Source organism: Oncorhynchus mykiss, chromosome 12 (genome assembly GCF_013265735.2).
Source record: "Oncorhynchus mykiss isolate Arlee chromosome 12, USDA_OmykA_1.1, whole genome shotgun sequence".
NCBI lineage: Eukaryota > Metazoa > Chordata > Actinopteri > Salmoniformes > Salmonidae > Oncorhynchus > Oncorhynchus mykiss.
Window position 1 is genome coordinate 83,611,041 of NC_048576.1, and position 12,396 is coordinate 83,623,436.

General features: G+C 46.0%; 1 protein-coding gene across 12 annotated transcripts in view; it reads left to right on the forward strand.

The window, feature by feature from the left end:
• Positions 1 to 12,396, forward strand: part of LOC110538675 (dynamin-2) — a 37,176-nt gene that overhangs the window by 12,671 nt on the left and 12,109 nt on the right. For 3 of the 12 annotated variants that reach the window (XM_036938832.1, XM_036938837.1, XM_036938834.1), the window contains 14 exons: positions 457 to 530; positions 853 to 1,002; positions 1,288 to 1,491; positions 1,852 to 1,950; positions 2,026 to 2,186; positions 2,491 to 2,633; positions 2,714 to 2,849; positions 3,032 to 3,099; positions 3,720 to 3,858; positions 7,245 to 7,331; positions 7,726 to 7,796; positions 8,981 to 9,034; positions 9,251 to 9,302; positions 10,464 to 10,475. In XM_036938832.1, coding sequence (XP_036794727.1) covers positions 457 to 530; positions 853 to 1,002; positions 1,288 to 1,491; positions 1,852 to 1,950; positions 2,026 to 2,186; positions 2,491 to 2,633; positions 2,714 to 2,849; positions 3,032 to 3,099; positions 3,720 to 3,858; positions 7,245 to 7,331; positions 7,726 to 7,796; positions 8,981 to 9,034; positions 9,251 to 9,302; positions 10,464 to 10,475 — 1,450 coding nt within the window. Of the gene's footprint in view, positions 1 to 456; positions 531 to 852; positions 1,003 to 1,287; positions 1,492 to 1,851; positions 1,951 to 2,025; positions 2,187 to 2,490; positions 2,634 to 2,713; positions 2,850 to 3,031; positions 3,100 to 3,719; positions 3,859 to 4,857; positions 4,997 to 7,244; positions 7,332 to 7,725; positions 7,797 to 8,980; positions 9,035 to 9,250; positions 9,303 to 10,463; positions 10,476 to 12,396 lie in introns of all 12 variants that reach the window. The other 9 variants (XM_036938835.1, XM_036938836.1, XM_036938838.1 and 6 more) reach the window with 6 other exon arrangements.

The window sequence follows — 12,396 nt, forward strand, 5'->3', positions numbered from 1 at the left end:
GCCAGCTTGCAACACGCAATCACTTGAAATATTCTACTGAAAGTATGCGCCTCGCCTTGCATCCTCATCAAGAGGCTCTCCCCTGTTCCATCGTGCTGTGAGACCACGAGTGACAGAGTGCATCGTTCTAAATCGCCACATTACCTAAATCTATGTAACCGTGGCAACAAAGTGGCTGAGCAAATTAATTGATCTTCAGGGGCATCATGAGACCAAATTACTTTAATGTCACTTCTAATTTGTTGACAGATGGGTCATGAAGTGTGACATGCTCATCTATTTCGCACAGGATATAGTGTGAGGAAATGGACCTTTTAGTGTACTGAGTCATTTGACGTTGTCTGTTTTTTCTGTCTGTCTGGGGCTCGCCCCCTCACTTTCTTGGTCTCTTTTTCTCTCCCTCAATTAATTTTTCCTCTCTTATTTAATTTATCTTCTTTCCTCTCTCTCTCTCAGGGATTTTCTTCCTCGAGGATCAGGCATTGTCACCCGTAGACCTCTGATCCTGCAGCTGTGCTTTAACAAAGCCGGTGAGTCTGAATTCTCATACAACCATGGCCTTATCTGTCCTCATTGCTGCTGCCATGGACCTGCCTCCTCCACTCAACAACACTGTCTGTATCCTGATAAAGACTTTCTTCTCTTCTCTCTGTCTCTCTACCTATCTGTGTTGTTCGCTGTGTCTCGCTCGCTGTGTGTCTGTCTCGCTCGCTGTGTGTCTGTCTCGCTCGCTGTGTGTCTGTCTCGCTCGCTGTGTGTCTGTCTCGCTCGCTGTGTGTCTGTCTCGCTCGCTGTGTGTCTGTCTCGCTCGCTGTGTGTCTGTCTCGCTCTCTCTCTCTGTTGTGTCTGTAGAGTATGCAGAGTTCCTACACTGTAAAGGGAGGAAGTTTGTGGACTTTGAGGAAGTCCGGGCGGAGATTGAGGCGGAGACCGACAGGATCACAGGCTCCAACAAGGGCATCTCCGCCATCCCCATCAACCTCCGGGTCTACTCCCCTAACGGTAATGCTCACCAACAGTTATTCATTTGGTGTTCATTTTAACATATGCAAGCACATGTTCAGTTGGACGTATGCGCACACACACACACACGCATGCACACATAAAAGCACAGCAAACACTTACATTCATGTATCAACCTCTCAAAGAAACTACCTTCGCCATGCCATACAAGGACATGTATACACAATGTAACACACATCATACAGTCTACATGGCAACAGTCATAACCTTCTCCCTCCCCCTCCATCTCGCCCCCCCCCCTCCATCTCTCCATCTTTCCCTCAGTGTTAAACCTGACTCTGATCGACCTGCCGGGGATGACTAAGGTGGCAGTGGGGGACCAGCCGCTGGACATAGAGCACCAGATCAGGGACATGCTGCTGCAGTTCATCACCAAGGAGAGTTGCCTCATCCTGGCCGTCACCCCCGCCAACCAGGACCTGGCCAACTCCGACGCCCTCAAGATTGCCAAGGAGGTGGACCCACAGGGTAAGGGGCTAGGAGGTGGACCCACAGGGTAAGGGACTAGGAGGTGGACCCACAGGGTAAGGGACTAGCCTTGTGGTGCTGTACTGGTTCTCTATTGGAACTCCCAGGACCAAAGGATGAGGATGGGCACTTGATTTCTGGGTGGTGTTAATTTAGTGCACCAAATAGACTGAAACATTGACGCAGTACCTGGACTTGTCCAATAAGAAGCGCTAATTGATATTTTTTTCCCCCCATTGTTTTTCCTACTGAACAATTGTATTGAATTGAAGGAGATGAGGAATGGATGGCTGGGTGGATGGTGGACAGGCAGTAGTCAGGATTAATATGATGAGATGAAAACTGTTTGGTTCTGTTTAGGTCTGCGCACTATTGGCGTGATCACAAAGCTGGACCTGATGGACGAAGGGACGGATGCTAAAGACATCCTGGAGAACAAACTGCTACCTCTGCGTAGAGGTGAGGGGACACACACACACACACACACACACACCTCATTGACTGCAGAGGAATAAGTGTGCGCTCTCTCTCCAGGTTATATCGGCGTGGTGAACCGCAGTCAGAAGGACATAGATGGCAGGAAGGACATCCGCGCTGCGCTGGCTGCTGAGAGGAAGTTCTTCCTGTCTCACCCGGGCTACAGACACATGGCCGAGCGCATGGGCACCCCACACCTGCAGAAACAACTAAACCAGGTGAGAGATTACTCAACGTTCACCTTTCTGTTATTCTACACTGATGTTCTAGTCTGACTTCCAGATCAGTTGTTTTGCATTCTTGTGAACTCTGAGAGACGGCACCAACAGATCTTAAACCAGGCTATAATGTTCCTTGAAACTCACTTGCTTTTTCATTCACTATACATTCTCTCCCCTCCTATTCTCCTTCTCGCTCATTCTATCCCTTCCATTTCTCCTTCTCCCTCCCTCCTCTCCTCCCTCACTCATGGTGTCCCTCTCTCTCCTCCCTCACTCACGGTGTCCCTCTCTCTCTCCTCAGCAACTGACCAACCACATCAGGGACACTCTGCCTGGGCTACGCAGTAAGCTGCAGAGCCAGGTGCTCTCCCTGGAGAAAGAGGTGGAGGAGTACAAGAACTTCCGTCCCGATGACCCCACACGCAAGACCAAGGCCCTGCTGCAGTGAGTAGAGGACACACACACACACACCACCATAATGAGTAGCTCCAGAGTTGACCCTGACTCTCTGTCTTTCTTCCCAGGATGGTGCAGCAGTTTGGGGTGGATTTTGAGAAGCGTATCGAGGGCTCTGGGGACCAGGTGGACACAGCGGAGCTGTCGGGCGGTGCCAAAATCAACCGGATCTTCCACGAGCGCTTCCCCTTCGAGCTGGTCAAGGTGAACGCTGCGGTCTCAATACTCACTGTCACAATATTTCCACAAGAGAAGTTAATCTGCCTGCTTGACTGTTTTGACCACAGTTGATTGACTTGTTTAGAAGTGTGAATTTTAGAGTGCAGAATGGATTAACAGTGTTTCTATTGTTTGTTCTTTCTTCTTCTCTCTTTTCTCTCTGTCAGATTGTGTTTGATGAGAAGGAGTTGAGGAGGGAGATCAGTCATGCCATCAAGAATGTCCATGGTGTCAGGCAAGTGGAGGAGAGGAGTGTCTTCTCTCCTGTGTCTTCACACATCACCACCACTGTGTTCAGCTCTTTCCTCTTCACTGTCAACCCTCTCTGTTTCCTCCTTTCATGTAAAACTGACCCACAGCATGCTTAGCAATCACAGAGCAATTAGCATAAAATGCCCACAGATCACTCTCCTACAGAACTGCCTATCATACACTCAAATGGTTGTTGTTCGATGTGAAATCTAAACTCATTTCATCTTCCCCCACTCCTTCCTCCCCCCCTCCTTCCCCCCCACCTCTATTTTTCTGTAATATCTTGCTTCTTATTTCCTTGTGCATACATCAATCACTGATTTGTGTGCTGTTTCGTGTTTGTATGCTGCTAACCTTGGCTCTGCTCTCTCTTCCTTATTTCTGTCTGTGAATGTCTGTTTTATCTTTTATTTGTTCTACTGTTCTCATTTTCTGGACTGACTCATCTTTATCTGCTTTTGTCTGTTTGTATGCTATCTCTCTGGACAATAACTTGTCTGTCGTCCTACTTCTGTCAGTTTTTTTTATTTTTTGTCCCTTTGTCCGTTCCCTTATCTCTGTCGCCCCCCCCCCCCCCCTGTCTGTGTCTTTGTTCGTCCTCAGAACGGGCCTGTTCACTCCCGACCTGGCGTTTGAGGCCATTGTGAAAAAGCAGATCATTAAGCTGAAAGAGCCCTGTATCAAATGTATCGACCTTGTCATTCAGGAGCTCATCAACACAGTCAGGCAGTGCACCAACAAGGTACTGCAGCCTGGTGTCTAGACTCCCGTCCTGTCCCGACCCAGCCTGGCCACAAGGGGGCGACACTGGGGGGGGAACAACACTGACCCACTCTGCTCCAAAACAACTGTCCATCCATGGCCTCTATGACCCTTTAGCACAACTAGGGCCCAGAGATTTTCATGTAGTTAGTTAGTAAATAAAAACTCCTGGCCCTAAGCAGAACGTCTACTGTGTAACCACCCGGGGGCTCCCGGGTGGTGCAGTGGTCTAAGGCACTGCATCTCAGTTCAAATCCAGGCTGTATCACAACCGGCCGTGATTGGGAGTCCCATAGGGACTATAGCGCATAATTGGCCCAGTGTCGTCCAGGTTTGGCTGGTGTAGGCCGTCATTGTAAATAAAAATGTGTTAATTAAGGTTAAATAAATAAAATAAAAACACGCTATACACACGTGTGTAGATTTAGTGTGGTGTATGTCCAGAGGACTGGATGGGGCAGATATGGGGTCAGTTTGACTCCCCCTCAGCCCGCCACAGCTAGCCTGTGTGCCAGGTGCTGCTGTCGTGTTTTGTGACGGTTGTGGTGTCGTCGTCGTGGAGACGGGATGGTTGGGGATGGCCATTCCCCGAGCATCACTGGTCTCACATGGACAAGCTGCAGGTCTCATCTGTCTAAGAATGATACACACTTAGGACTGACATAGCTAGGGTGTTAGTTATGTGGGTACTGTGAGTTGAATATGTGCCCACATATCTATATTATATACCTAGTTTGAGAAGAACTGCCCTGTCAAGAGAAGAGGATGTGAAAGCCTGCGGCTTGTCCTTATCTTCTTGCTTTACTCGTATTTCTAGAGACGAGATTTCTAGTTTGACAGATCACTAACTAAACTAAGAATCTTCTTGTTTCTTTCTTTCCTGTATTTCTCTCTCTCTCTCCTCTTGTTATTTCTGTCTATCCCTCTCTCTATGCTGCCCCCCTACACTACGCTCCCCCAACCCTCCGTACCCCCTCAGAACGGGGTTGTTCACCCCTGACCTGGCCTTCGAGGCCATAGTCAAAAAGCAGATCCTCAAACTGAAAGAGCCCAGCCTGAAATGTGTGGATCTGGTGGTGTCCGAGCTGACCGCGCTCGTCATGAAGTGTTCCGTCAAGGTAACCAAGAGCAGCCTCGCCCCTCACAGGAAAGAGGGGGGAAGAGAAGGAAGAGAGAGAGAGAGTGTTCTGGAGCGTATCCTCTCATCTGTGATTGAATGCCCGTCCCTGTTCCCCTCGCACCTCTCTTCCACCGCGCTCCAATCAGCAACCTATCCTAATCATCCCCCACGCCATCGCTCCTCAGTGCCTGGATTGTGTGTATCCCTCCCTCGCCACACACATCCTCTCCTTTTGTCCAAGCCACACGTGTCCAATCAAGCATTGACTTGCAAATCACGTGCCTCCTCCATCCCCATCTCCCCTCCTCCTCAAGACCCAGACCTCTGTCTACCAGAACATCAGAGCCCAGATCTCCAGAGCTATATTTATATGTATACATGTCCTGCAGAGCTCCAGGGCTATATTTATATGTATACATGTCCTGCAGAGCTCCAGGGCTATATTTATATGTATACATGTCCTGCAGAGCTCCAGGGCTATATTTATATGTATACATGTCCTGCAGAGCTCCAGGGCTATATTTATATGTATACATGTCCTGCAGAGCTCCAGGGCTATATTTATATGTATACATGTCCTGCAGAGCTCCAGGGCTATATTTATATGTATACATGTCCTGCAGAGCTCCAGGGCTATATTTATATGTATACATGTCCTGCAGAGCTCCAGGGCTATATTTATATGTATACATGTCCTGCAGAGCTCCAGGGCTATATTTATATGTATACATGTCCTGCAGAGCTCCAGGGCTATGAGGCTGTGCTCCCTCACTGACCCAGCACGGGCCCTGTTGCTGTGTTGCCATAGCAACAGTGCTGCTCAACAACCATGCCATCTTGAGGATGGAGGGGGGAATTGCATTTCAAAGACCCACCACAGTCCATCCCTTTCACTGTCACTCTACCTCTGGTATTAGTTCAGCTGAAGAAAGGATTTGCCCTTCACTCTGTCCTTCACCCTCTTCTTCTTCATTCTCCTGATCTGTTCTTCACTAACATGAAATAATATCAGCAATCACCGTCAGCTTGGAATGATTGTTTACTGTCACAGGAAAACAATAGTGTTAACTTACTTTATTTTTTATTTTTTTTAGGTTGAATGATCTAATTTCCTAAATGTTTCTATGTATTTTAGCCATTGATCCATTTAAAGGTTGACTCCAGTCAACAAGAGCTAATCATCATGACATCACTCCTCAAGGTGTCCATCATGGTCATTCCCAGCTGAGGCTGAAAGCTCTGCCCTTATGCCATAGATCACAGACATTCATCTTGTGTGCATGCCCATTTAAGGAGTGTGTGTGTGGTAGTCAATATGATTACTATATTCACTGCTGAATGCCTATGTCCTTCCCCTATCCTGCACACTGAGTGTAATAAACATTAAGGACACCTTCCTAATATTGAGTTGCACCTCATTTTCCCCTCAGAACAGCCTGAATTTGTCGGGGCATGTACTCTACAAGGTGTCGAAAGTGTTCCACAGGGATGCTGGCCAATTTAGGCTCCAATGCTTCCCACAGTTGTGTCAAGTTGGCTGGATGTCCTTTGGGTGGTGGACCGTTCCTGATACACACAGGAAACTATTGAGTGTGAAAAACCTAGCAGCGTTGCATTTCTTGACATACAAACCGGTGCGCCTGGCACCTATTACCATACCCTGTTCAAGGGCACTTAAATATTTCGTCTTGCACACATACACAATCTGTGTCTCAATTGTATCGATGCTTAAAAATCCTTGAACCTGTTTCCTCTCCTCATCTACACTGATTGAAGTGGATTTAACAGGTGACATCAATACGGTTTCATAGCTTTCACCTGGTCAGTCTATGTCATGGAACGAGCAGGTGTTCTTAATGTTTTGGATACTCAGTTTATGTGTTTCATCTCCTGTCTGTTGTATATGTAAATGGAGGTAGGTCTGCCTGGATAGTCATGCCAGAGTGTTAGTGTGTGTATTTCATCTCCTGTCTGTTGTATATGTAAATGGAGGTAGGTCTGCCTGGATAGTCATGCCAGAGTGTTAGTGTGTGTATTTCATCTCCTGTCTGTTGTATATGTAAATGGAGGTAGGTCTGCCTGGATAGTCATGCCAGAGTGTTAGTGTGTGTATTTCATCTCCTGTCTGTTGTATATGTAAATGGAAGGTAGGTCTGCCTGGATAATCATGCCAGAGTGTTAGTGTATGCTAGTGATTCTCTTTGTCTATATGGTCAGTGTTGCAGTTGTTTTGTATAACCTTGCAGCTGGGTTCTTACCCCCGGCTGAGAGAGGAGACCGAGAGGATCGTCACCACCTACGTCAGAGAGAGAGAGGGCAAGACCAAGGACCAGGTCAGTGCATTTAGCCTGTTTTTACGAGGAGTCTCAGGGTAGGAGTGCTGATGTAGGATCAGTTCAGCCTTTTAGATCATAATGAATTATATGATGTGGTCAGAGGGACCTGATCCTAGATCAGCACTCCTACTCTGAGATGCTTTTTTAATGCAGGACCTGACCACTGACAGAGAAACCCTCCCAACAGGATATTTTTAAGAAATATATTTCTCCATTTGAAATCGATTGTTTGTACTTGCCTTTCTTGCACTAGTTTTGTCTGTACTAGGACTGGCTTTGCCTGATTGTGATAAGTGGTTGTTGATGCGCGGATTGTTAATGACGTCTGTTCAACGACTAAGTGAATGTAAATGAACTCTATTGTCATAGTGAAGCTCTGTCTTCATTCTAGGTGATGCTGCTGATTGACATTGAGCTGTCCTACATCAACACCAACCACGAGGACTTTATAGGCTTCGCCAAGTATGAACCCTACTACCCCCCCCCCCCCCACCACCACCCTAATACACCACACCCTTTACCCAAGCACCCCTTCCCCCTCTCTCCCTAATGCTCGTGCCTCAGCTCCCAGCTGAAGGTGTGGTTGTGATGTAGTCCTGGGCACCAGACTAACTCACTACTGCCCAAAGCCAGATTTGTACTGTTTGCTGAACTGGGCATGGACTGAACTGAACTCTGCTGAACATGGATCGGGTAGAGTCCCATAAGCTTGTGTGCCTGACTGCCTGTGCTTGATAGTTATTCCTACAGTAAGTGCCATTCCAAATAGACTTGAAACAATCAATACCTCAATTGCTGTTCGGCCACTTTATCACAACCCCCAAAGACACTCAGAGAGACCACTGTCGTTATAAACCACAATTACCACTTCTTTTATCTGTATTACTGATCCTAATAAGGGGCTGTATCTGTGGATCCTTGATCTACAGGCTATAAACCAGCTGTGACTCAGTCAGTCTGATTGATCCGCCATGAAGGCAGATCAATGAACGTGGTTAGAACACCGTAGAATACTATGCTAGGGGTCAGACAAGGTCGATCTAGCTCTGCTAGATCGTTGCTGCATGGTCCGCCACGGTTAGTTCTGCCTCTAATGAGCTGAATCAAGCATGCTAGGTTGTGCACCCTCCCTTTCTGACCCTGTCTCTCTGGAGCTGTTTTGATTTTTCAAGGACCCTTATTTGTTGTGTGCTTAGGGATTGAACTGAGTGAGTTCGAGTGGAGTTTTTATCTGTTGACTGCGTTGGTTATTTCTAATAGCATGATGTTTTGGAATACTGATTTCCTGCATCTTGCTGATAGGTCAGCCCTAGACACTCATACTGGATGTCCTGCCAGAGCTTGACATGCGTTGACCTCTGCCCTCTACACTGTCTCCAGTGTAGCAATTACTGTAGGATGCACAGCATGTAGCTAGCTGAGTTGAACGTCTCTTCCATAGAAATATAATGACTTCTGTTTCTATGGTCTCTTCCCTCTGCCTGAGGTATGCATCTGATTACGTAACATAGCATTGCCCCTTGCGGGTCTGAATGCCGTGCGGGTTCCTTTCCAATCATCCGCATGGAGAATGGGTTGATGGATTGCTGAGAAGTGTTGTCAGGTAGGTAGGGGTGGTAACGTGTCTCTCGTGGCGTCACTTTCAGTCTTGACTTCAGAAGGCACGATGATGGTAGCCCACCAGGGTACGGCAACAACAGGTGGGCTGTCACGAATCGGGTGTCCCTCTCTGCCCGTTCCCCCAGACCCCACTCCCACTGTTCCCATGACTATGTTTGATAACTTGAATTGTAGGACAGGTTTGATAGCTGTTAAACGATTTGATTGATCAATACACATTATTACCCAAACATTGTTGATGCTGATTGTGGTTTTGAATGTGTTTTTTTCCGTCTGAACCTGTCCTTTTCTAACAGTGCCCAGCAGAGAAATATACACCAGAACAAGAAGAGGGCCATTCCAAACCAGGTACACTTTGTCCCTCCTCCTCCCACCCTCTTACTTACCCAGCCCTCCCAATCAACCCCAGATTAAGCTGCCCCAGACTGACACTTCCCCCTCTATCATGTTTACATGTTGTAACATACCTGACCTCTGACCCTATGCTACCAATTAATAGACTCAACTACTAGTAACCTAACCTGACACTTACAACCTCACAGCACTTATTTACTTAAGCATAAGTAGCTTCAAGATAACCCCTGCAAATCATGGCCAAATACCATCCTGTCTTTAAGTCCGATGTTAATTTTCCTCCTTGGCCACTGTGTTATAAACCTGGCACCTCTCTTCCTGTGTCATCCAAACAGTTGTAAACGTGTTTTGAAGTCTTTATTGATGTGATATCTAAATACCTGAAATCATGTGACTATGTTATGTCAGCTTCAATGTCATCAACACTTATGGAGTGCACTTCTCAGGTTCCTGGAAACCTAGTAAGGGTACATATTTTCTAGGATATACATTACATCCTATAGAAATACCTTCTAACACTGTATTTCAGCGAGGGGAGAGTTGCCCTAGACTAGAGTCATTCAAGCCCTCCCTGCTTCCCTGCATAGGAAATGAACAGCTGTTTATACCACAACTATCACTACTTTATCACTATTTGCACGGCACTACAACACAACCAAGGCATGATACCCAACAGCAAAGCAACAATCATAGAATTGTTTTATGTTTTTCAACTAACCCAAGCACTTTTTGTATTGTAATTCAGAATGTGCATGGGACCCAGCTTCGCTCAATGAAGCAACCAATATCAAATAACCGATGTGTGGTACTTAAAGGAAATCTAATCGCATGTAACTCTTGTTCTCTTGCTCCCTCCCTCTCTATCTCTCGCTGTCTCCATCTTTTCTCTCCTTCCATCTTTCGTTCTTTCTATCCCTCAACCTCTTTCCATCTCTCCGGTTGTCTCATTGATTCCTTCCATTTGTCTCTCACCTTCAAACCTTTCATTCTACCATTTCAAACGTTTCCTGCCCCCCCCCCCCCCCTTACCCATTTTGCCACTCCCCCATCTCCCTCCCTCCCTGGCTTGCTTGCTTCCCCCTTTTTCCCTGGTCTATGATTTATCCTGCCATCTTTTGCCCTAACCACTCCCCAACCCCCCTCCCATCCCTGCAGGGTGAGATTCTGGTAAGTACCCCACAGATCCAAGCCATACCCTGTTAGGAGTCAGCAGAGGTCACCAGAGCAGGAGAACTGAGGCCAGACATCTGACACTTAGGAAAGAATGGGAGGTTATGGGAATTGGTATTATGACAACTTGTTCCAGGTTACTCCTGTGTACAGAACTCCTCTGTTTTTTCTCGTCATATCTTCCCTACTCCACAGGGACTGAGAGAGGGCGAGTAGGAGAAGGTAGTAGTCTCAAAGTCTCAAGACTTATGGCAAACCGGAGATCAATTAGAGTCGTATTGTAGAGATGTAATTCTCGTCGGCTTTACCCCTTACCCGTAATCGGTAACGGCTTTCTCAATAACATCCGGGTTATGCGCAATAATTATTGTTTTCACTTAACAAGACAGCAATTGTCTTTAATTGGACAAGTAGATAGAATATTACTAACATTTACTATTTACTCTCAAACCTGTTGAAACCAGTTCTGTCCAAGCACAGGCAGAATTGTTGTATTTTTTGAATTATTGAATCACACTGAAGTGTAATGTTGTGATTCCCTGTGAAAGACTATGGAAGAGTTGGGAGGATGTGAGAGTGGCTGGTGTCAGTTCTCCTGCTTTTGGTCCTTACCCATGCTGCCCTGTCCAGGGGTTTAAGTAGTGACCGCCTCAGTTTGCCTTGCTGTCGAAGGGTCCTGATCATTCCAGGAATGGGGGGAGGAGACATGAATCACCAACAATCATACACTAGAGGTTCACATTTTCATCCTTTTGGGGTCATTGAAATCTCCTCTTGATGTTTTCTCTCTTTATAACTTATCGTGGCATATCAACTTTCCACAACTCAATATTCCAATCATCACTATAACAATATGTTAGTAGCACACCTCACAACTTTCCACAAACCATTCTGTGGGAGACTCGTGACTGTCATTCCAATCAGGGACCAGAGGGTGGCAGTAGATGGCATGAGGGTGGGCGTCATGATTCAATCAATGATTATAATTTACAAAAAATAACAAATCAAATTTGATTTTGAAGTAATATAAATTGGGTTTAATAATTAATAATTCCAATAATTTGGAATGTGTATAGTTCCATACATCTAATGTATCAATGTTTGATTTACCAGCTGGTAGAAGACCTAAAATAATGTGTTTACTTTAGAAATGAGTGATTTCAATGTAGGGAAACTTTTGACAGGAATTGAGGCAATGATGCCATCAAGTGGCCTAACTTTTCTCGAGTGATAATAACCTGAACATGAGATGTAGCTGAAGATGGAACAGGCTAAATGTCTGTATTTTGTCATCACTGACCTATCCTGCATGTCAGGGCTTCTGTTTAGACAGTGAGGAAAGAAGTGTCATGGCATTAAAAGCATCTCACTATCCCTATTCTGTCACCTCACACTCCTTGTCTGTCTTTTACCTTCAACACTTACGACACTGACCACTGACTGCCAGCCAGGTTTAAAAATAAATAAATAAAAGTTCTCATTACAGAGGGGTGTAAGGCAATTCTTCGCCAAGGCAAACTGAGAATTTAGCTAACTCCTATGTTACTGCCTCTTCCCCTCTCATTTCTTTTGCTACTTTCCTACTAATTACCCCCTTCCCCGTCATAAACCCCAATCAGTCTTTAAGACACAGGAGAGGGAGAGAGAGGTTGATGTTCTGTCTTATCGGCATAACTTGACAGCATCCTTGTCCAAGCTTGAGATCTGCCTCACCTGATGGTTCTTTGAAATGGCAGTAACAATGAGAGCATTACTCTAATACAGGGGTACTACAACCAGGGGTCAGCAGCCCCCTAGATATCTGACGAGGTACTGCAGGGGTCCCAAAAAAATGATTTTTATTTAAAGGTTTTTATGAATATCGCTAGGAACTGAATAAGCAAATGTTGAATTACATGCAGTAGAAAATAAGAGTATC